Source organism: Chiloscyllium plagiosum, unplaced genomic scaffold (genome assembly GCF_037043375.1).
Source record: "Chiloscyllium plagiosum isolate Xiang-an unplaced genomic scaffold, Cpla_swu_hap1 HiC_scaffold_14, whole genome shotgun sequence".
Taxonomy (NCBI): domain Eukaryota; kingdom Metazoa; phylum Chordata; class Chondrichthyes; order Orectolobiformes; family Hemiscylliidae; genus Chiloscyllium; species Chiloscyllium plagiosum.
Genome location: NW_028270152.1, coordinates 31883173 through 31906279, shown reverse-complemented (window position 1 = coordinate 31906279; position 23107 = coordinate 31883173). Strand labels below are relative to the sequence as shown.

General features: G+C 38.9%; 1 protein-coding gene across 1 annotated transcript in view; it reads right to left on the bottom strand.

Annotated features, from left to right (window-relative positions):
- Positions 1-1440: 1440 nt before the first annotated feature.
- hdac11 (histone deacetylase 11) overlaps positions 1441-23107 on the bottom strand; it is a 124349-nt gene continuing 102682 nt past the window's right edge. Inside the window, exons 11-12 of the mRNA XM_043707994.2 lie at positions 8036-8214; positions 1441-6782 (exon numbers count right to left, since the gene is read on the bottom strand). Of these exons, the coding sequence (XP_043563929.1) occupies positions 6618-6782; positions 8036-8214 (344 nt within the window). The 3' untranslated portion in view covers positions 1441-6617. The remainder of the gene's footprint in view (positions 6783-8035; positions 8215-23107) is intronic.

The following is a 23107-nucleotide window of genomic DNA, read 5'->3' as shown; positions in this document are numbered from 1 at the left end:
TTTTTGAAAATCAAGTTTATTATGTTTTCTACTGTGATCTTTGGCAAATATATAATGTCTTTCAGGGAAGGATAACTGACATCCTTACCTATTGTGATCCACCTGTGATTGACTCTTACTGCCCTCTGGGCAAGTAGGGAGTGGCAACAAATGCTGCCCTAGCCAGTGACACACGCAAATCACAAATTAATAAAAATAAAGTTACTGGTTAAAATACAGATTAAATCTAGGATAATATATACCAAAAAGTTCCAGTTTGGCAAATAATTTGCTAATCAATCTGTAAAACCCTTGATAAACAATTAAACAGTTTTTGTAATACTGTACTTGCGTATTTCTGAAATGAGAAGTTAAAAATCACACAACACCAGGTTATAGTCCAACAGGTCTATTTGAAGGCAATAGCTTTCGGAGCACTGCGCCTTCATCAGGTGGTTGTCACCAATGAAGGAGCAGTACTCCGAAAGCTAGTGCTGGTCTGTAACCTGGTGTTGTGCGATTTTTAACTTTGTCCACCCCAGTCCAACACTGGCACCTCCAAATCATGAAATGAGAAGCATATCTCTTCAGCTGTTTACAACAAGCACATTCTTCTATACTCAATCAGCTCAACTCACAACAGCGTCCAACATTAGATGTGATTCTATAATTGTTCAGCATTTGTTATTTAATTCTAAGTAAATAAACTTAGAATTATTTACACTGACAAAGTTTAAAACTGTAAATCAGACTGGTGTGTTCAGGAGGCATTATGTATGTTAACATACAGGGCTCTGTTCTTTCTAGGTAGGAAGACGACATCCATACACTGTGCCTGTTCTAACTCAACAAAATAGATGACAGACATTTTCTGGTTCATTTCTCAAGACAATGTCTTGATCAATGACAGTCAACTTGACTGGATTAAAATTTCAACAAATATAGTTGCATTCTCCATTGCAATATCTCTACCAATCACCAGTCCATTTGCCAATCAGAATAGTCCTCTCGTACAGTATAACTGTTGATTTTCTCTTTGAATTGATATTCGAGGAAAATGTCCTGAAGAGTGCAAGACTTCAGCACAATGTATCTTTTTTTCAGCAACTAAAGAAATAAATAATTGTCAACTGCAGATCATTAGTTGATTAGGGTATTTCATTAGGACGAGTTATTTTTGCAAACCAGGTACCACGCCAGCTATCTGAATTGATGCGTTGTGCAAGGTTGGTTTAAATTGCACAGATAAACTTGACACTCTAAACACATGCACTGTGGACAATTATAACTGCAAAAGGATTAAACCTACCACAAAAATAAACTGCCCCATAATAAATGGAACAATATTCAAAGTCATGTAATTTTGTTAATTTACAAAGTAGACATCAACGGGCAAGCAAATCTTTAAAATCCTAACAAAGGAAAACAATTATTAGTATTCAAAAGAATATTGCAACTCAGTATCATTTGTCTCAATTTTAATTCTGAATTGTTTGAATTTTTTGTAGTACAAAAATACATTCAGAAACTGTTAGTCAACAATAATAAACTTATAGCAGAACATGCAGAATTAAACATACTGGCCTGGATTTCATGGTCAGAAGTGAAGTAACAACACTTGCTTTTGACATTGAAGAACGCTGCCTACCAAGATCTAATGAGCTCTGTGAACTTGATTACACTTTTACTAGATTTTCATTTCTACCATTAGTTTCACTCTAGTGTCAAATCTCAAGTGTCTCTGGTATTAAGCAGACTATGCAGCCAATCACACTAAAGAATTCTCACAGATAGCAAACCAGGAAGTAACAAGCAGGTTTTGTCAAGTAGTTTCTGAAATTGTACAAAGAGAAAAGTTAAGATTTGGAGCCAAATATGGGATCAGGTGAGATGCTGAAATACCAGAAGAAATTATTTTAGAAGTGTGGGTTTTTTAACATTAAATCTGTATTGAATGGAGAATGGAGAAATCTGACACTCCACACATAAAAATGTACGTTTTCCGGGCTAGAAAGTTGTCCAGTGATAATTATGATTTAGCATATTGTTTAAAAACTCAGTTTCATTCAACAAGGCATAATTTGTAAGCATTTTACAGCAAGAAGATAGCATATCAAAAGGAAATTTGTACCAATTCACTGTTTTATGATTATTGCCATCTGTGAGGACTTCAACAGCACACCAATCACTGAAGGCAACATTTCTGCATTTACCTGTGCAGGTGCAGACGCTAGAGGCTTCTGTCAGATTCATGATTTGTAATGATGGCAAACACTGACAGTATCACTGTCTTTGCAACCACAAAATCCGGGCCAATGTTCAATTGATAACATCTTCATATAACAGAATTACATCTGCAATCTCAGTAATAAATCAAATATATATTTCTATTTAGCATCTCTCTTCATTAAAAGTTTATTTTGAAAACAAGTATAATGATATGGATTTATTTTCATTAGAATTCAACATTCTTCAAATGGTTTCAATCAACTTGGATATTAAGCTAACAAAGTCAAAATCACACTTATTAGACTTACATTGAAAGAAAATGAGCAAAAACTTTAAAAAAGCTGTTGCTGTTTCTTCCCCCCCCCCCCCCCCCCTTTTTAATGGTCTTTTCAAATCAACAAGTGATACACACATTGACCTCCTCACCAAATTATGTTATATTCACCCTTGGATACAGCCACAATCACAAAAATATTACTCTGAATTTCCAGCAGAGATATGCCATACAGAGGAGCCTCTTTCCACTCTATTTGTTCAATCACATCCTATCACCATGTCCTATCGTTTTCTTCCTTATGAGCCAACTTCTGCTTAAATGCATCAAAAGCATTTTCTCAGTCGTGTAAAAGTGAACACCCAGTTTCCTTTCATGTTTAGATAACTGCATTAAAATAAATTAAATTACTTTCACTGTGAAGACATCACATTGTGAAAGTCAGTCAGCACTCTAATGCAGCTATCAAGTCATTTTAAATTAATTCATTCTCAGGATGTCAACATCATTAACATTTATTGCCCATCTCTAAGTTCCATGGAGAAGATGGTGGTGAGCTGTTTTCTTAAACTGCAGTAATCCATGCGGGGTAGCTACACCTACAGTGTTATTAGGGGTGATGTTTCAGAATTTTGACTCAGCAACTATGAAGGTACAATGACATGGTTTGAAGTCAGGATGGTGCAAGGCTTTGAAAGGAATTTGGAGGTGGTGGTGCTATTGCAGTGGATAAATGAAAATTTCAAAATATTTGCAACGCTTCACTGAAATCTTTTAATGTACAGTTTGTACCTGAATTTCTACTGTGTATTAACATTGAGGTTCCTCATTCACAGAATAAAGTCAGATATGTGCCGAAGTTACAATTTTATATCTTGCTTCTTTATACAAGATTAGATAGTTAAGGAAGTAGCCATAACACTTAGCCAATCCTGGAACATGTATTCAGGAATAACCTTCAGTCTTTCTCCAACACCCTGCCATCTCACCATCAAAACACTAACATTTCTAAAATTACTTCAGCCTTTGTTTCCTCCTCTGTCTAAACAAGAAATCTAATCAACCGTATGTAAAGAGCCTCCTGACATCAGTCTCAACCTTTTTATAAATTTCAACATGATTTCATTGACTAAAATCCTATTCAATGTCCTGAGGCTATAAAAACCTTGTAAAAATCTGTTTTTAAATCAAATTTTTCATACATTACAACACATATTTCCTTTTCCCATTGTTTTGAAGTATGAAGTTAAGATTGACTTGATAAATTTGATTAAGACTGCAAGTTTCTCTCTCACTTATTGTATTAAATGTCTCCAGTTGTCCCCTTTCAATCACTCCCTATCTCAAAACTTCTCCAAACCTCCCTCATGGTCCTAACTTGTCTTCTGACTATTCTCTCTAGTATTTCCAGGCAATTTTGTTCTGGCGATCTGAAGTGGATGCAAGATGTGGTCATACCAGGGCAGTGTACAGTTTAAGCATGACTTTGTACAACCTGGAAGGCAGATTTTACTTTTCACCAGAAGACTATTGGTAGCAGATTAGTCATGTATTTACAACTGCCCAATGTTTCATTTTTCAATTTTTCTTTGCTGCTTTTCATGATGTAATGTATTTCAATAAAATCAACTTCACAAAGCACATTGTGACAAACCATAGGTTTTAAATCTTTTAGCAATAAAATGCAAGTTCTTCACTTTCAATAAAAGAATATAGGGCTGAATTTTTGGCTGGGCTTGAAAAAAATCCAGAGTTTAGATCAGAGTGGTGCTGGAAAAGCACAGCAGGCCAGGCAGCATCCGAGGAGCGGGAAAATCAATGTTTCGGGCAAAAACCCTTCATCAGGAATAGTGGCAGGAAGCCTCCAGGGTGGTGAGATAAACCCAACTTGTGCATTTTCTTGGCTTGCAAAATACACAACCAACACATATGTGGTTTTATTTGAAATTTTAATCTTTTGCAAAAAGTATCAGATCTTCACTGCAGCTTGCAACTTACAGTGGAGAGCATAATATGAAGGTGGGTAGTTCAGAAGGTCACCTTGATTCTCCATCACAACTGTCCAGCTCTCAACGTTACTTAACAGACCAATAAACCACATGCCCTACCCAACACGTATGCCAACTCACATTGCTTGATGCAAACCCATCCTCCTCAGATTCCCCTATGCCATCTATATGCAACCATTCCACTTCACATTGTTCATGCCATTTTATGTCATGTTCATGCTCTACACCTACCTCAAGCATCAACTATGGACACCCACCATCATACACTTATCTACAGTTCTCAGAAACCATGCAACAGCTATGGAAAATATCTTAAACTAATTGGAAATCAGTGAAAGCAAATTTGGGACCATAATTCCAAGCTAAAAATATTAATCTTTAAAGTGCCTATTACATTTTGTAAACAAACAAGAAATCACAACGAAGACATACTCTGTTCTTAAAGGTTCAGAAAAGTTTCAAGAGTTTGTGGATTAAAAGGCCACTTACTGAATGGAAGTTGGTGAACCTCAACCAAGTATTAATAACGGACAGCTCTATTAACAACAGCTCAAAAAACGGACAGCTTTAATAACTAAAGCCTCCAGCTCCACTGACAGAACCACCATCAATTCTCATTTCAAGGCAGAGTAACATCAAGCGGGGGGGGGGGGGAGTGCAGGTTAAACTTTTTTTTAAGCTTTAAAAGGAATTTTTGTTTAAAGCCAGATCTACCAGTCCAAATAAATTAGAACACAAAAATGTTTTGGTTTACATTATTTTCAATACATTCTGGTACTCTATCAATTGTAAAAGTACTGTAATGCATGTGAACAACTGCACAATGCTGGTCATACAAGAGTCAACTTTCTTTTGCAGATCAGTTTCATGTGCTGAATGACTGCATTGAAAACATACTTACATTTCAATACAACACCTATGGTGATGTTTGATTGTTTTCAAACATTTCACACTCCTCTTTCAGACTGTTCTCAAAACTCTTAAGGTTTACTATTTTTTTCACGAAGAGTCAAAAACTGGCATACTTTTAACGGACTTCCAAAGTCCCTCACTCCCAGACAATAATGATAAAACGAAGGAAATCTGATTTCATTCCTGTCTAAAATGGGGAACCTGAGCTCAGAGAAATGGGCGTGGGGGGGTGGGGTCTACACACTGAGCATTCCAGATGTGCAAACACTGAGAAACAAAAATTGAACAGGATCAGTAATACAGAGGAAAACCTAATTTTCTCAAAATAAAAATCAGTGTGACCTAAGTGCACACTGAAATGTATTTCGTCACCTAATCATAAATTGTGCCATTGGCATCAGATAAAAAAAGAAAGGTGAGAAAATAAGGTAATTTTAATATTACTAGAACATGACTATTAAGAATGTGAATGGTGCATTTAGTTAATTAAGCTTTACATTAATCTACAGTACAAAATACTTTCCGCAGACCATAATAGAACAGCACTCATTATGGATAATGCCATCATACAAGAACACAAGAGCATTTCAGCTAGAGATTGAATACTGAAGACTAGACACCTTGTATTTAAAGGCACATTCCTTTACAATTGGTTTGCTGGGCAATAACATGAGGTTTTATATTAACTTGATCCAATTTTACAAGATATTTTGCAGTTACTCATTTTCTCTTACAATTGCTGCAACATTTAATACAAAACAAATCTGAATTACATTTTTTCTAACCTATTTCATCGTATCTTCTATTTGGAATATGCTGAGAATAGTGATTGATACTTCACAGCACTCTGTTTCTTCATTGTATGAATACTATCATGTAAATCACTCAAGAATTGGAGTGTGTTGAGCTAAATGTTTTATTTCAAATTTATATTTCTTTAGATTCTTCTCACAGCCAAGTAAATATATATTAATTTTAAAAATCCATTATTTATTGCACCAGAGAGGAATGTTCCTTTAATAGTGTTGTAAACCTGCTCATTTCTTTATCTAATCTATATTTATAACTTTGTTGATTATAGAACATTGTTACTTTAGAATTTAAATTAGATTTTTCTCCAAACTAACGGAAGTTCTTTGCATTGATAGCAGTGATGTTGCAACTAATACAGATTTCTGTATTAGAAAAGCTGTGTTAAAAGTCATTCATTCCACCTAAAGCACCTTTTGGTCTATTAGTTGCAAATGGTGCAAGTTAAGAATAGAATCAGCTATGATCCGGGCCGTAGACCTTTGGTAGCCTCCAGATGTCACCATCAGGATAGGTATCTTACGCGTGCGGGCTGCCTGAAAAACTGCTTGATCTCTTTTAATGATTCCCTAGACAAGAAAAAATTGAACAAGATGATATTAAGGACAGTTTTGTTTTAAACATTATGAGTTATGACATTTCAATGAAACATTTAAATCACTTCCCCTCAATAAAAGCTGAAAGTACTAAATAATTACACATTATCGCCAGCTTAATTAAAGAATGGTAAATATGTCTCCATTGTAATTACTGGGGTCTCTTACAAAAATCTCAAAAGATGGCAAAACAAAATCTATAAAATTAATATTTTCAAGCACCAGGGTCCCAGGTTCGATTCCAGCCTCGGGCGACTGTCTGTGTAGAGTTTGCACATTCTCCTCGTGTCTGCATGGGTTTCCTCTGGGTGCTCCGGTTTCCTCCCACAGTTCAAAGATGTGCAGGTTAGGTGGATTGGCCATGCTAAATTGCCCATAGTGTTAGGTGCAATAGTCAGAGGGAAATGGGACTGGGTGGGTTGCGCTTCGGAGGGTTGGTGTGGACTGATTGGGCCGAAGGGCCTGTTTCCACACTGTGGAGAATCTAATCTAATCTAAAAAAAAGCATTATTCTATTATTCTATGTCGCAGATGAATAGTTTGTGAACTAACTTATTTAAATCTAAAAGGTGCAATAAATATAATGTTAGAAATTGCCAGATGAAGTTCCATGGTAAAGATGGACAATGGAGTTTTTCTAGCTATCTTGAACACATTTTCTATTTATTTACAAATCGTACATAAAATATTCAAAATTGAAAAGCTTTAAAGTAAGCACATTTAAGTTAGTAATAAATACTCTTCTGTAAATTAATTGTTCATTTTGAAATGATAAATGTTGTTTTCTACCTGGGTCTCACATATCAGGTAGGTGCAAAGAGTTAAACTACTACCTAAATAAAGCTAACGGAAAATTAAGTAATTCCTCTCCTTATTTCAATATCACACCTGGGCAAGAAAAAGAAGCCAAAAATTGCAGATATAGAATTGAAGCAAAATGTTTCACAATTCTGATATAGGAATTATAAACACCATTTAATCAAACTCACGACATTTCTGGAACAGGTATCAACAGAACTGAAACTCTTGGACAACCAGGTAGAACAAAATATTTTTTCAAGTCTTCCACAACATGATAGACTTGCATTCACCAAAGTTGAATTTCATTTGTCTGCTTTTGAACTGGTTGGATATTTAAAATTTAAGGTAAGTTATTTTGGAAGTACTTTCAGTAACACATTTGCCAAGCACAAACATTTGGATTACCCTTAAATTGTCTTACAAACCTGTGGTGAAATAGCCAATCCTCCTAGTTGATCACCATCTAAGATGTCTGTGCCTGCATTGTACACAATGATGTCTGGAGTGACTTCCTGTAATGCTTTTGACATCTGTGTTTCCACTTTCTGCAGATACTCTGAATCCTCCGTGTCCCAGTCCAGTTCAATTTTCCACTTGATAGCTCCTGGTAACAATTTATGAATAAATGATTTAAAGTAATCAATCACTTCACACAGTTAACTCGATATGACATGAATCTTCAAACAATGAAGCAAACCACCATGAATCAAAACCCAGATTGCAACTGTTTACTTAAATGGTATTCAAGTAAATATCCTTTCCAGAGATGCTACAGAAAAAAACCAAAAATATTTCAATAACAAATTACTAGCGCTAAGAAACTTCACAACGTGCATGATGATATCTGGGTTTCAAAAACTGTAACGAAAAAGGAACATTATGTAACAGAAATAAATTTTACACCAAATTATACATTTAATTAATACTCAATCTTCATAAACAGTACTGTGTTGAACTTGTTCAATGGAATACAAACATAAATATAATATTGAGTCCATTGCTATTTTTTGGTTCCCTTCAAGCATCTTTCTGCCAGTCCCCCAAAACTCAAACAGTTCTTAACAAAGGCATAAGTGACATCCTGTTTAACGATTACAAAAGTAAACTATCCAACTCGTCTGCATTCTTTGGCACAGATGCCAACACCATCCTCCTCCAACAATCTTTTGACCCATTACCCATTCCTCTGGATCTCTTCTTGTCCATAACTATGACAACCAGTCTATGACCACCAATGGCTGTTCTTTCCACTCCTACACTACAATCCCAGGTTTCTCCCAAAATCTATCTTTGATGCCTTCCTATTTCACATCTACATACTGCACCTCAGTAATAGTATTCAAAAACGTAATCACAGTTCCCAGATGTATGCTGACAACAACATCATCTACTTCAGCATCACCTCTCTTGATCTCTCCTCTGTTTCTAAATTGCCAGATCACTCAACTGGTATGTGGTATTAGATGAGTGACAACTTCCTCCAATTAAATATCAGGAAGACTTATGCCATTGTCTTTGGTTGCTAGCACAAACTCAGTCCCTCTTCACTGATTTCATTTTTCTCCCTGGCAAATGCTTGAAATTCAGCCAGACCACTCATAACTTTGGTATCATAATGGATGCAGATATGATTGTTCAGAAACAGAACTGCACCATCACTGACAGTGACTATTTCCATGACTGATCATTGCTATTCCCTGCCACTGCCTCAACTCTTTTGCCAAAACCCTCAACCACATCTTTCATCTTTGAGACCTGGCTTCCCACATTCTACCTTCGGTAAAATTGAGATCATCCAATACTCTACTGCGAGCATCCTAACTCTCACCCAAACCCTGCTGACTAATGTTAGCTCATGATTAAACAATACCTCGATTTTTAAATTTTCATCCTGGTTTTCAAATCTCTCCATTGCCCTGACACCTCCCTATCTCTATGATCTCCTACAACACTACAGGCCTGTAGAATGTCTGCTCTCCTTGAATTTTAACTGTTCCACCATTGATGGCTATAGCTGCAGCTGCCAAAGCCCTAAAGCTCTGCAATACCCTCTTTAAACATGTTCACCTCTCTACTCACTTTGAAGATATTCCTTAAAACTTACCTTTGTAACCAAGCAATTACTCATCTAATCAGATATCACCTGAGATGGATTGACTTTATACTTTGTTTTTAATGCCTTTGGAAGCATCTTGGAATGGTTTATTGCATGAAAGGTGCTTTGTACATAAAAGCTATTATTGTTAATTATGTTACAGGTTGCAGGGGGACTTGGATCAGCTGCAGAATTGGGCTGAGAGGTGGCAAATGGAGTTCAATGCAGCTAAATGTGAGGTGATGCACTTTGGGAAGAATAACAGGAAAGCAGAATACTGGGTCAATGGAAAGATTCTTTGTAGTGTGGATGTGCAGAGGGATCTTGGAGTCCATGTAGATCTCTGAAAGTTGCTACCCAGGTGGATAGTGCTGTTAAGAAGGCATACGGTGTGTCAGGTTTCATTGGTAGAGGGACTGAGTTCCGGAACCACAATATCATGCTGCAACTATACAAAATGCTGGTGCGGCCACACTTGGAATATTGTGTACAGTTCTGGTCACCCCATTACAGGAAGGATGTGGAAGCATTGGAAAAGGTGCAGAGGAGATTTACCAGGATGTTGCCTGGTTTGGAGGGAAGGTCTTATGAGGAAAGGCTGGGAGACTTGGGCCTGTTCTCATTGGAAAGAAGGTGGCTAAGGGGGGATTTGATAGAGACATACAAGATGATCAGAGAATTAGTAGGGTAGACAGTGAAAGTCTTTTCCCTAGGATGATGACACCAGCTTGTATGAGAGGGCATAGCTACAAATTGAGGGGTGATAGATTTAAGACAGATGTCAGAGGCAGGTTCTTTATGCAGAGAGTGGTAAGAGCGTGGAATGCCCTACCTTCTAATGTAGTCAACTCAGCCACCTTAGGGAGATTTAAACAATCCTTAGATAAGCAAATGGATGATTTTAGGATAGTGTAGGGGGACGAGCTGAGAATAGGTTGGTGCAACATCGAGGGCCGAAGGGCCTGTTCTGCGCTGTATTGTTCTATGTTAACTCGGAGCTATTCCTGACATGATGTATGATAAATTCTCAGGATTTCAAAACAACAATCATTAGAAAATATCATACCACCTGGTTGGAAAGTCCATTAGGCTGGAATTAAAGCAATGGTGCAACAATTATACCTTCAGATTACTACAAAAGCAGGGTCCAAATCTATTTCTGCAAGGCAACAATGAAGGAAACCGAAGGCCTGATCACTGGCAGAAATTTAGTAGTGATTGAATAGTGAGTAGCTGGGAAAACAGATGATCAATTGATTCAATTGAGACCATTAAGTGATTGATTAATGGGCAACATGAAGAGACTTCATAAACCTCAGAACACACCAACTGGTTCATACTGATGAGAGACCTTTCAAGTGTCCACATTGTGAGAAGAGCTTTAAATACAAACGTGAAGTGCTGACACATGAACACATTCATACTGGGGAGAGGCCATTCCCCTGCTCCATGTGTGGAAACAATTTCTCAGTTCAAAAAGCCTTTTGAGACACCAGCGAATACACATTGGTGAGAAGTTGTTACCTGCTGCCTAGTGGAAAAGCATTTACACAGTCAGCCCACCCTCGGAGACACCAGTGAGTTCACAAGTGATTGCAGGGCAAATATCTGTTGCTGCTGTTGTTGTTAATGAACCTTCGATTGATCCAGCTCTCTGGAGGTTTGAGTGATCAATGTGATGGAGGATTGATCCATCCCCTGAAGGACAAGGAAGCAGATGCAGTGGCACAGGGAAATATGTGCTGCTTGTGATGTGATCTGGAGAAGGGTGGCATCGTCTAACTTAAAACACCAGAGGTACAGAGAGATAGAGACATTATGACTTTGATTCATCGCATTTAATTAATTCATTCAAAGTGTGTGCCATTGCAGACAGAACTGGATGGGTACACACACACAACCATATTTATAGGCACACATACACACTGACAGAGAAATAGAGATAAACACAGGCACTCTCAAAAACATCCATCTGGAGATACATAGAAACATACTATCCTTCAGTACATTGTTCGGGTTGATGTGTTTAATGAACTCAAGTTAATTTGTACCATAAACACGTGTTAATTTGTACAATAAAAAAAAATGAAGAGACTTCATTCCTTCACTGCGGGTGTCACAGTCACACTTAGGGGAGGCCCTTCCAGTTGGGAAGCTTGGTAACTTTAGCTAAAAGGGCTAGTGTTAAGCAAGCGTGGGCATGGAAATCTCTTTTGTAGGTTTGCTCAGCCCAATAATACAGGCACATCTGGAGTTCAGCTATTGATCTTCCAAATATCTCTGTAACACCTCCCCTAACATCAAGCCTAAGCCCAGAGAGAGCTGGACTTAGGAGTTTGGGCTCACAGGCATGGTGGGACTTCCTGTTGTCCTACGGTGATCATCAGGATCCAAGTGACATGGCCGCATGGATTCAGAATTTGTGTTCCCGTAGAAGGCAGAGGATAGTGATGGAAGGGTGTTTTTCTGGCTGGAGGTCCATGACGAGTGGTGTTCCACAGGGATGCGTTCAGAGACCTCTGCTATTTGTGATATACATTTATAAATGACTTAGATGAAAATATAGATGGGTGGGTTAGTAAGTTTGCAAACAATACAAATATTAGTGGAGTTGTGAATAGTGTAGAAAGTTGTCAAAGAATACAGCAGAATATAGATCAGTTGCCAGATACGGGTGGAAAAATGACAGATGGAGTTTAATCTGGGTAAATGTGAGACGCTCCACTTTGAGAGACCAAATGTAAAAGGAAAAGTATACAGTTAATGACAGGACTCTGAACAGCATTGATGTACAAATGAATCTTGAGGTTCAAGTCCACAGCACCCTGAAACGAACCACGTAAATAGATAGGGTGGTAATGATGGTGTATTGCATGATCGCCTTTATTAGTTGAGGAATTGAATGCAAGAGTCAGAAGGTCATGTTGCAGCTTTATAAGACTTTGGTTAGGCCACATTTAAAATATTGCATTCAATTCTGGTCTCCACATTACAGGAAGGATGTGGAGCTTTGGAGCTGATGCAGAAGAGGTTTACCAGGAAACTGTCTGGATTAAAGAGGCTAGAAAAACTCGGATTGTTTTCTCTTGGGCAGCAGAGGCTGAGAGGAGACTATAAAATTATGAAATATGGAGCGTCGAAGGCTGAGGGGTGACCTTATAGAGGTTTACAAAATTATGAGGGGCATGGATAGGGTAAATAGACAAAGTCTTTTCCCAGGGGTTGGGGAGTCCAGAACTAGAGGGCATAGGTTTAGGGTGAGAGGGGAAAGATAAAAAAAGAGACCTAAGGGGCAACGTTTTCATGCAGAGGGTGGTACGTGTATGGAATGAGCTGCCAGAGGATGTGGTGGAGGCTTGTACAATTGCAACATTTAAGAGGCATTTGGATGGATATATGAATAGGAAGGGTTTGGAGGGATATGGGCCGGGTGCTGGCAGGTGGGACTAGATTGGGTTGGGATATCTGGTCGGCATGGATGGGTTGGACCCAAGGGTCTGTTTCCATGCTGTACAGCTCTATGACTCTATATAGATAGGATTGACAGTCAGAATCTTTTTCCCTAGAGATGAAATGTCTAATACAAGGGGGCATGCATTTAAGGTGAGAGGGGGAAGTTCAAAGAAAATATGAGGGGCAAGTTTTTTTTAAAACACAATCTAGTAGGAATCTGGAATGCACAGTCAGGGGTAGTGGAGACAGATACGATAGAGGCATTTAAGGGACTTTCAGATAAGCACATGAAGATGCAAAGGATAAATGAATATGGACCAAGAAGGGATTTGTTTGATTTGGTGTCATGTTCGTCATAACATTGTGGGCTGAAGGGTCCCACTCCCACGGCAACTGCTGGGTTGAAAAAATAGGAATATAATTGCCCCAGTCCTCTCAGGCAAGACTGCTTCCCAAAGGAAAACAGGCAGACATTCCAGCTCTAACAGCTACAGTGCTTGCACACCAAGTCGTCGGAAGAAACATATGATAAACTGAGCTAAGTGTTCCCACAATCAATGGATAAGACCTAAGCTCCATAGTTGCCGTATCCAGTCATTAAATGGTAATGTTCAATTAAGCAACTAACAGGAGCCTCCACAAATAGCTCCATCCATAATGAAAGGGAAATCAGCACATCAGTACAAAATACAAAGATGGTCACAAATGTTTCACTTTCAGGAAAAAAAAGTGCCCAGTTGATGATTGATCTCAGCCTCAGCCAAAGGTCTCCAGCACAGCAGATGCTAGTTATAAACTAATTCCTGATATCAAGAAATAACTGAGGGCATAGGATACTGCATTGGCACTGCCAATATGCCAACAGTAGCAGCAAGTACAGGTGATCTGCATTTACTCAGAAGTTTGACAAATTGCCCAATTATGACCTGTACACAAAAGGCTGGACAAATGCAACCCCATTAGTCTAATTTTGATCATCAGCAAAATAATGAAGGTGTCATCAGTAGTGTTATCAAGTGGCACGTACTCAACAATAAGCTGCTTAGTTTGATTTCCGCCAGGGCAATTCAAATCCTGACCTCATTAAAACGTTGAATCAAATGCAGGCAAAATAGCTGATTTCCAGAGACAAGGTGAGAGTCACTGCACTTGACATCAAGACAGAGTTCATCAGAGTGTGGCATCAAGATGCACTGACAAAATTGAAGTTAATGGGTATCAGGGAAAACATTTTGTGCTGGGTATGTCTCCAACCAGTAAAAGGAAGAGGGTTGCATTTGTTGCAGGTTAGTCATCTTAGTCCCCGGACATTGCTAAAGATGTTTCTCAGGATACTGTCCACGGCCCAACCGTCTTCAGCTGCTTCAATGACATTGTCTCCATCATAAAATCTGAAGTGGAGATGGTCGCTAATCATTACACAATATTCAGCACCTTAGATATCAATACCTTACCTGGACAATATTCAGGCTTGGGCTAACAAATGGCAGGTTAACCAAACAGATCATCTCCAACAAGAAAGAACCTAATCACCTCCCCTCGATATTCAATGGCATTGCTATAGCTGAAACATCACTATTGTTATTAATCAGAAACTGAACTAGACCAGTCTTGTAAATTTCATAGCTACAAGAGCAGGTTAGGGGCATCCTGTGGTAAATAACTCACCTATTGACTTCCCAAAGCTTGTACACTATCCACATGACTCAAATAATGAGAAATAACAGAGCGATGCAATTTTATTAGAAAATATCTGAGTGGCAGCAATATGAAATATCTGCAAGATGAAGTGTAGTACAACAATTCACTAAGGCTACACAGACAACACCTAAATGTAGAAGGGCAAGAGCAGGGATCACCAACAATGGCAAATCCAAGCCAGACACCATCCTGACTCGTAACTATAATCACCACTCTTCCATTGCTATTGGGTCAAAATCATGAACCTTCTTTCCTAACAGTTCGGTGGGTACACCTATAAAATGCCATTTGGAAAAAAGCTAGAGTACTCTATTAATGAAAAAATAGTGGGATGGACAGAAAAGCTTATTACAATCAAACATAATCATCATAGATTTGGGGTAATGTGTTAGCATTTGGATTGGATAACATAGCAGACAGAGAGTCAGATTAATAGGTCTTTTTCTGGTTGGTAAGATGTAACTAATAGAATGCCACAAGGGTCAGTTCTTCTATTATTTACCAGCTTAATTAATTACTTTGAAGATTGGACAGAGTGCAATGTATTCAAATTTTCAGGTGATACACCAAATAGGTGGGAGGGTATGTTTTGATGAAGCCATAATCTGCAAGGGGATATTGATTGAATGAATAGGAAAAAACGCAGCAGATAAAGTTTAATGTAGGGTAAGTGTTAGGTCATAAACTTTGGGAAGAAGAATCAAAAGGCACACTATTATTTAAATGGAGAGACTCTCCACAAAAGCATAATTAGAAGGATCTGGATGTTCTTGTGCATGACACAGAAAACTAGCATGCAAGTTCCTGAACTAATTAAGTAGGTTCATGGAACTTTGGCCTTTAATATTAGAGGGCTGGACATTAAAATCAGGGAATTCTTGTTACCACTGTACAGGTTGTTGGTGGTGCCACATTGGCATACTGCATAATGTTTTGGTCCCAATAACTAAGGATTGTTATACTGGCATTGGAGACAATTTAAAAGAAATTCACTTGGCTGAATCCTGAGATGAAAGGTTTGACTTATCAAGAACAGCTAAACAGGTTTGGCCTTTATTCATTAAATTTAGGAGAATGGGGATGATCTTACAGAAAATTAGGGAATTCTGAGGGGGATACAGAGGGTAGATGTTGAAAAACATGTTTTGTTGCGACAGGATGATTCTCAAACAAAGGGACATAGTTGCAGAATATAGGGATACTAATTTAAAACTGAGATGCAAAGGAATTTCTTCCCGGAGGGTGGTGAATGTAATTCCCTACTCCAGAGGGTTTTACAAAGTTAAAAATCACACAACACCAGGTTATAGTCCAACAGGTTTAATTGGAAGGTTTAACTGTTGGACTATAAGCTGGCGTTGTATGATTTTTAACTTTGTACACCACAGTCCAACACCGGAATCTCCAAACCAGAGGGTTGTGGGAGCTAAATCCTATAGTATGTAAAAGTGGTGGATAGATTTTAGAAAGAGTGAAGAGTTAACAGCTATGCTCAGCTATCATAAAACAGGAATTGAAGTCCAGGGCAGATCAACCATATTCTTATTGAATGGTGAAGCAGGTTTGAGGGGCCAATGGCCTATTCCAATTTCTAATGTTCTTATGCAACAGACTGCAGTGGTTCAAGAAGACAAAACTCATCAACACCTTTTTAAGAGCATTAAGGATTGCAAAAAAAGACAGCCCAGCCAGCAACACCCACACTGTGTGAAACAAAATTTTAAAAGAAATGCTTAATGTTGGTATAAGTGTTAACTGATCACACGGTAGCTATTAATTGGCTATTAATGAAGTCAGTACCTGGGAATTGGTTCCAGCAAGTCTGGAAACAATCTTGTGCCCAAGCAAATGACAGATGTTGAATGGTAACTGGGGTCTCAAGAAGGACATTGTCAGCCTGTCAGGGAGTAGTCAGAGTTTGAATTTGGTTTTGGACTTTGCTTTCTATAAAATGGAAAATGGGCTGTTGATGCTAACAACATGAAAATTGAAAAGTTCACTGCCTAACCCTCCATGAGCAGCTCTTGGAAGATTGGAGAATAGAAAACTAAGTTATAGCTATTACTGCCTTTATGGGAGTGAACTGTAAAAATGACCCTGATCAACACCTTCAGCAAATTAACCAAGAAACCATCACCTATGCATACCTGTAGAACAAGACCATGGAAACCATTTAGAGTCATATGGAAACAGAACCTCCAGTCCAACACAGCCATGTCAACCAGACAGACATTAATCTAGTCCAGTTTGCCAGCATTTAAATAATCTGGCCAATTTTGTTTTTTCTGTTATTTCTCCCCTGTGTTTGTCCACCTTTTGTGTGAATTTGGGTATAGAGCGTAAACCAAATAGATCACTTTGTTGTTTAACTTTACTCCACTAAAATTACTATATTGTTAATAAATTGTAAATCTTTGGTTTAAGATATAAATTCACGTCTGAAAATGATTATTCGCACTGTGTAGGATTGGTTATTCATGTGTTTGGTTCAGAACAATTGGAGTCAATTTTGAAGGTCTTTGAAGTTTTTAATTTCACTGTGTTGTGAATATAGAGGCAGAAAGGTCAATTTGGTTCAGCTGTCTATCTTCATGCCATGACACCAGTCTCCCTATTATTGTTGGCATAGTAATTTCTATGATAATAGACAATAGGTGCAGGATTAGGCCATTCTGCCCTTCGAGCCAGCACCTCCATTATGATCATGGCTGAACATCCTCAATCAGTATCCTGTTCCTGCCTTATCCCCATAACCCTTGATTCCACTATCCTTAAGAGCTGGTATGCGGAATATTTATTCCTTCACCAATATCACTAAAATAGAGTATTTTGTCACTCACCTTATGACCCATTCACAAGAGTAATAATGAAGTGTTTCTTCACACCAAGAGTGGTGGAAATGTGGAAATCTCACGAAATGCAGAAGATGCTAATTAAATTAATAATTCTAAACCTGAAACTTCTGGAATTTTCCTATCCATGTGCAATGGGTGGATGAAGTTATATGCAGATAAGTCAAGATCTGATGGGACACCAGAATTGGCTGAAGAGGCTAAATGGCCTATATCCCTATTACTCCTTGTGGGCCTTAGCTTGTGCAAATTGGCTGCCATGTTTGTCTACGTCACAATAGCAATTACTCTTGTTTTTAAAAAGACTTCTTTCATTTGTTAAGCACTTGAAAATATCCCATGGTCTGAAAAGGCACTGTGCGAAAAAGCTATTCCTTTCTTCTTTTTAAATCTAATAGTGACTCAATTAGTTTACAATAACTTTAATACAATACCCAATAATAATAAATGGTGGGAGTGTATTGATTATGATGTAAAGTTATGCAAGCTGGTGACAGTAATAAATGTGTTGCATTTCAATACATTGCTGCATTTTCAGTTTGGCTGTTGTTGAACATTCTTAAGCTGAGATCAATTATCACTGAGGTACATAACTATAGCTACACGCTGAAGAGTAAATGCTTGTTAATTCTCCTTTGATGAGTACAAGAGTCTTAATTTTGGTATTATGTCCCTCAGGTTAACTGGCCTCATGTGTTTAAAGCAATTTCCAATCTTTCGCCCAATAGTTGACCACGGATGTCACTTCCACTATTTCTGTGTTGTTTAGAGGATTGGTATGAGGATTACATAAATTTAAATATCAGAGCATACAGAAACCAAAGAATTTGCTCTGACATAGAATATTACCCTTGGTGTTAGATTTTCAGCCTCCTGCCTGTCTGTAAAGCTGGCATCATGGATCAACTGGATCAAGCTGGAAACATGGATCATAGTGTTAAAGGTTTAGATGGAGAGGAATTTCTTAAGGGCGTACAAGACAATTTTCTGATTCAGTATGTGGATGTACCTACTAGAGAAGGTGCAAAACTTGACCTACTCTTGGGAATTTTTTTTTTTTTTTCGATTAGATTACATTACAGTGTGGAAACAGGCCCTTCGGCCCAACAAGTCCACACCGACCCGCCGAAGCGAAACCCACCCATACCCCTACATTTACCCCTAACCTAACACTACGGGTAATTTAGCATGGCCAATTTACCTGACCCTGCACATCTTTGGACTGTGGGAGGAAACCGGAGCACCCGGAGGAAACCCACGCAGACACGGGGAGAACGTGCAAACTCCACACAGTCAGTCGCCTGAGGCGGGAATTGAACCCGGGTCTCCGGCGCTGTGAGGCAGCAGTGCTAACCACTGTGCCACCGTGCCACCCACAGTGGCAAGGCAGGTGACTGAGGTGTCAGTGGGGGAGCGCTTTGGGGCCAGCGAACATAATTCTATTCGTTTTAAAATAGTGATGGAAAAGGATAGACCAGATCTAAAAGTTGAAATTCTAAGTTGGAGAAAGGCCAATTTTGACGGTATTAGGCAAGAACTTTCGAAAGCTGATTGGAGGCAGATATTTGCAGATAAAGGGACGGCTGGAAAATGGGAAGCCTTCAGAAATGAGATAACAAGAATCCAGACAAAGTATATTCCTGTCAGGGTGAAAGGGAAGGCTGGTAGGTATAGGGAATGCTGGATGACTAAAGAAATTGAGGGTTTGGTTAAGAAAAAGGAGGAAGCATATGTCAGGTACAGACAGGATAGATTGAGTGAATCCTTAGAAGAGTATAAAGGAAGTAGGAGTATACTTAAGAGGGAAATCAGGAAGGCAAAAAGGGGACATGAGATAGCTTTGGCAAATAGAATTAAGGAGAATCCAAAGGGTTTTTACAAATATATTAAGGACATAAGGGTAATTAGGGAGAGAATAGGGCCCCTCAAAGGTCAGCAAGGCGGCCTTTGTGTGGAGCCGCAGAAAATGGGGGAATATACTAAATGAATATTTTGCATCAGTATTTACTATGGAAAAGGATATGGAAAATATAAACTGTAGGGAAATAGATGGGGACATCTTGCAAAATGTTCAGATTACAGAGGAGGAAGTGCTGGATGTCTTGAAATGGTTAAAGGTGGATAAATCCCCAGGTCCTGATCAGGTGTACTCGAGAACTCTGTGGGAAGCTAGAGAAGTGATTGCTGGGCCTCTTGCTGAGATATTTGTATCATCGATAGTCACAGGTGAGGTGCCAGAAGACTGGAGGTTGGCAAACGTGGTGCCACTCTTGAAGAAGGGCAGTAAAGACAGGTCAGGGAACTATAGATCAGTGAGCCTGACCTCAGTGATGAGCAAGTTGTTGGAGGGAATCCTGAGGGACAGGATGTACATGTATTTGGAAAGGCAAGGACTGATTAGGGATAGTCAACATGGCTTTGTGCATGGGAAATCATGTCTCACAAACTTGTTTGAGTTTTTTGAAGAAGTAACAAAGAAGATTGATGAGGGCAGAGCAGTAGATGTGATCTATATGGACTTCAAAAGGTATTCGACAAGGTTCCCCATGGGAGACTGATTAGCAAGGTTAGATCTCATGGAATAAAGGGAAACTAGCCATTTGGATACAGAACTGGCTCAACGGTAGAAGACAGAGGGTGGTGGTGGAGGGTTGTTTTTCAGACTGGAGGCCTATGATCAGTGGAGTGCCACAAGGATCGGTGCTGGGTCCTCTACTTTTTGTCATTTACATAAATGATTTGTATGCAAGCATAAGAGGTACAGTTAGTAAGTTTGCAGATGACACCAAAATTGGAGGTGCAGTGGACAGCGAAGACGCTCACCTCAGATTACAACAGAATCTGGACCAGATGGGCAAATGGGCTGAGAAGTGGCAGATGGAGTTTAATTCAGATAAATGCGATGTGCTGCATTTTGGGAAAGCAAATCTTAGCAGGACTTATACAATTAATGGTAAAGTCCTCGGGAGTGTTGCTGAACAAAGAGACCTTGGAGTGCAGGTTCATAGCTCCTTGAAAGTGGAGTCGCAGATAGATAGGATAGTGAAGGAGGAGTTTGGTATGCTCTCCTTTATTGGTCAGAGTTTTAAATACAGGAGTTGGGCGGTCATGTTGCCACTGTACAGGACATTGGTGAGGCCACTGTTGGAATACTGCGTGCAATTCTAGTCTCCTTCCTATCAGAAAGAGGTTGTGAGACTTGAAATGGTTCTGAAAAGATTTACAAGTATGTTGCCAGGGTTGGAGGATTTGAGCTATAGGGAGAGGCTGAACAGGCTGGGGTTATTTTCCCTGGAGTGTCGGAGGCTGAGGGGTGACCTTACAGAGGTTTACAACATTATGAGGGGCATGGATAGGTTAAATAGACAAAGTCTTTTCCATGGGTCGGGGAATCCAGAACTAGAGGGCATAGGTTAAGGGTGAGAGAGGAAAGATATAAAAGAGACCTAAGGGGCAACCTTTTCACGCAGAGGGTAGTACGTGTATGGAATGAGCTGCCAGAGGATGTGGTGGAGGCTGGTACAATTGCAACATTTAAGAGGCATTTGGATGGATATATGAACAGGAAGGGTTTGGAGGGATATGGGCCGGGTGCTGGCAGGTGAGACTAGATTGGGTTGGTATATCTGGTCGGCATAGACGGGTTGGACCGAAGGGTCTGTTTCCATGCTGTACATCTCTATGACTCTCTATGAACTGCCAGAAATCAGCTGATTTTCATTTTCATTGAAATAGTGTTCAGGTAATGCAGATTAAACTCCTGCTACTGAATGCAGAGATCGGATTCCACTTTATACATGTAAAGGTTTTGCGCTGTCTGTTTAAGTTGACTTGAAATTCAATAATAATCTCTTTATTCAGAAGTGCAGAAAAGGACAAAATTCAGCAGAAAATACAAAATAGAAATGTTAAAAACTCTTGATCCTCTTCTTATTCCTGCTACATTTTCCACTATTCAAGGGATAATAGTCGAAGATATCGAAACTTGAGGCCTGAATTTATTTTTGCATGAAAAAGAAAATGCCAGAGATCCACAGTCAGAACTTCCACCCTGAAACCAGCTTCTGTCAATTTCACATGGTAGGTGGTGGCAGGGCTTGTCAATTACACTTTCTCATTTCCTGGAGGCAGCTACCTGAACAAATCAGCAGCTGCTTCCATTCGTAATATTGGCAAGGTAGATGTCTGAAGTCTGAAGCGTACAGTTTAGATCTAGTAGAGCCATATCTTGTGGATTTATTTGCATAGTCAGGGATGAGTTTTGGAGTAATAAGCACCCCCTCTAACATGGTTCCAAAACACCTTTGGAAAATGTCAGACTCCCTTTGGGAAAGGTAATCCTTTTTATAGGATTGTAAAGGTAACCATGAATGGGTGAGCATAAACTTATTGGGACGTCAAAGAATTGTCAAAGCTTTCCAAAGAAATACCAAGATGCCAAGAAACCAACATAGCCGTAAAAAGGCAGAAATGTCATGAATATGAAAAAGTTGAGGAATAGGGACCAAGCCTAGGCAGGTAGGACTAGTCTAGTTTCCAAACCAGCCTTGACTGGTTGGACCAAAGGGTCTGTTTCCATGCTGTAAGACTCTAATTGTAAATCTCATTAGAACTGCCAAATCTGTCAGGAGATTTAAATCTGTTGGACTTGAAACTTTATAAATTAAAAAACTCGGCACGTTTTCTAAAGTGGTGTTATTTTGTTTTATTTGTCAACATAAGTCTATCATTATTTGTGCTGCATGACTGATTTTACAACCCACCATTATTACTCAGTGTCCCTGTTAAGTTACAGTTTGATTGACAACTTCAAATGAAATACTTGTTTCAAGTACTGAAGTGAAATGCCTGCTACATAAGGAAAGGGATTAAGGACTTAAGAGATTAGTTGAAAAAAAATTCAATGTCTGAATTATTTTTATGAATTAAAGATGTCATCAGCTACGTATCAGGTTATGTCCACAGTCTTCCAGTCTGTCTATACTGGTTCCAGGTGATTTGGCATGGAGGGGATAAAGGTAAAGGGTAGTGAGTGGTTGGTGTGAGGTGGAATTAAATTGGCTTGGGGGCTATAAAGGACTATTGGGATGAGTAGAAAGTCATTGACGATGGGTGGGGAGCAAACGGAATAGCAGAAGCCATGGAGTTAGAAGGAGGACCCAAACTAGCATCACCGACCCCAAAGAAACCTCATCACCACAGAACAAGGATCCAACTCCCAGACCACTCGTTCCCAACCAGATTCATGGAACCAGGAAATGTCTGAACTCTGAAAATTCAGGTGACACACAGTCATTTTACCCAATATTTCACCATTTAAAATGAAAATTTAATTTAACAAAGTCTAAAAATCAAAAAAATGCAAATGACATCGAGAAATTTGAATTTGTGAAACC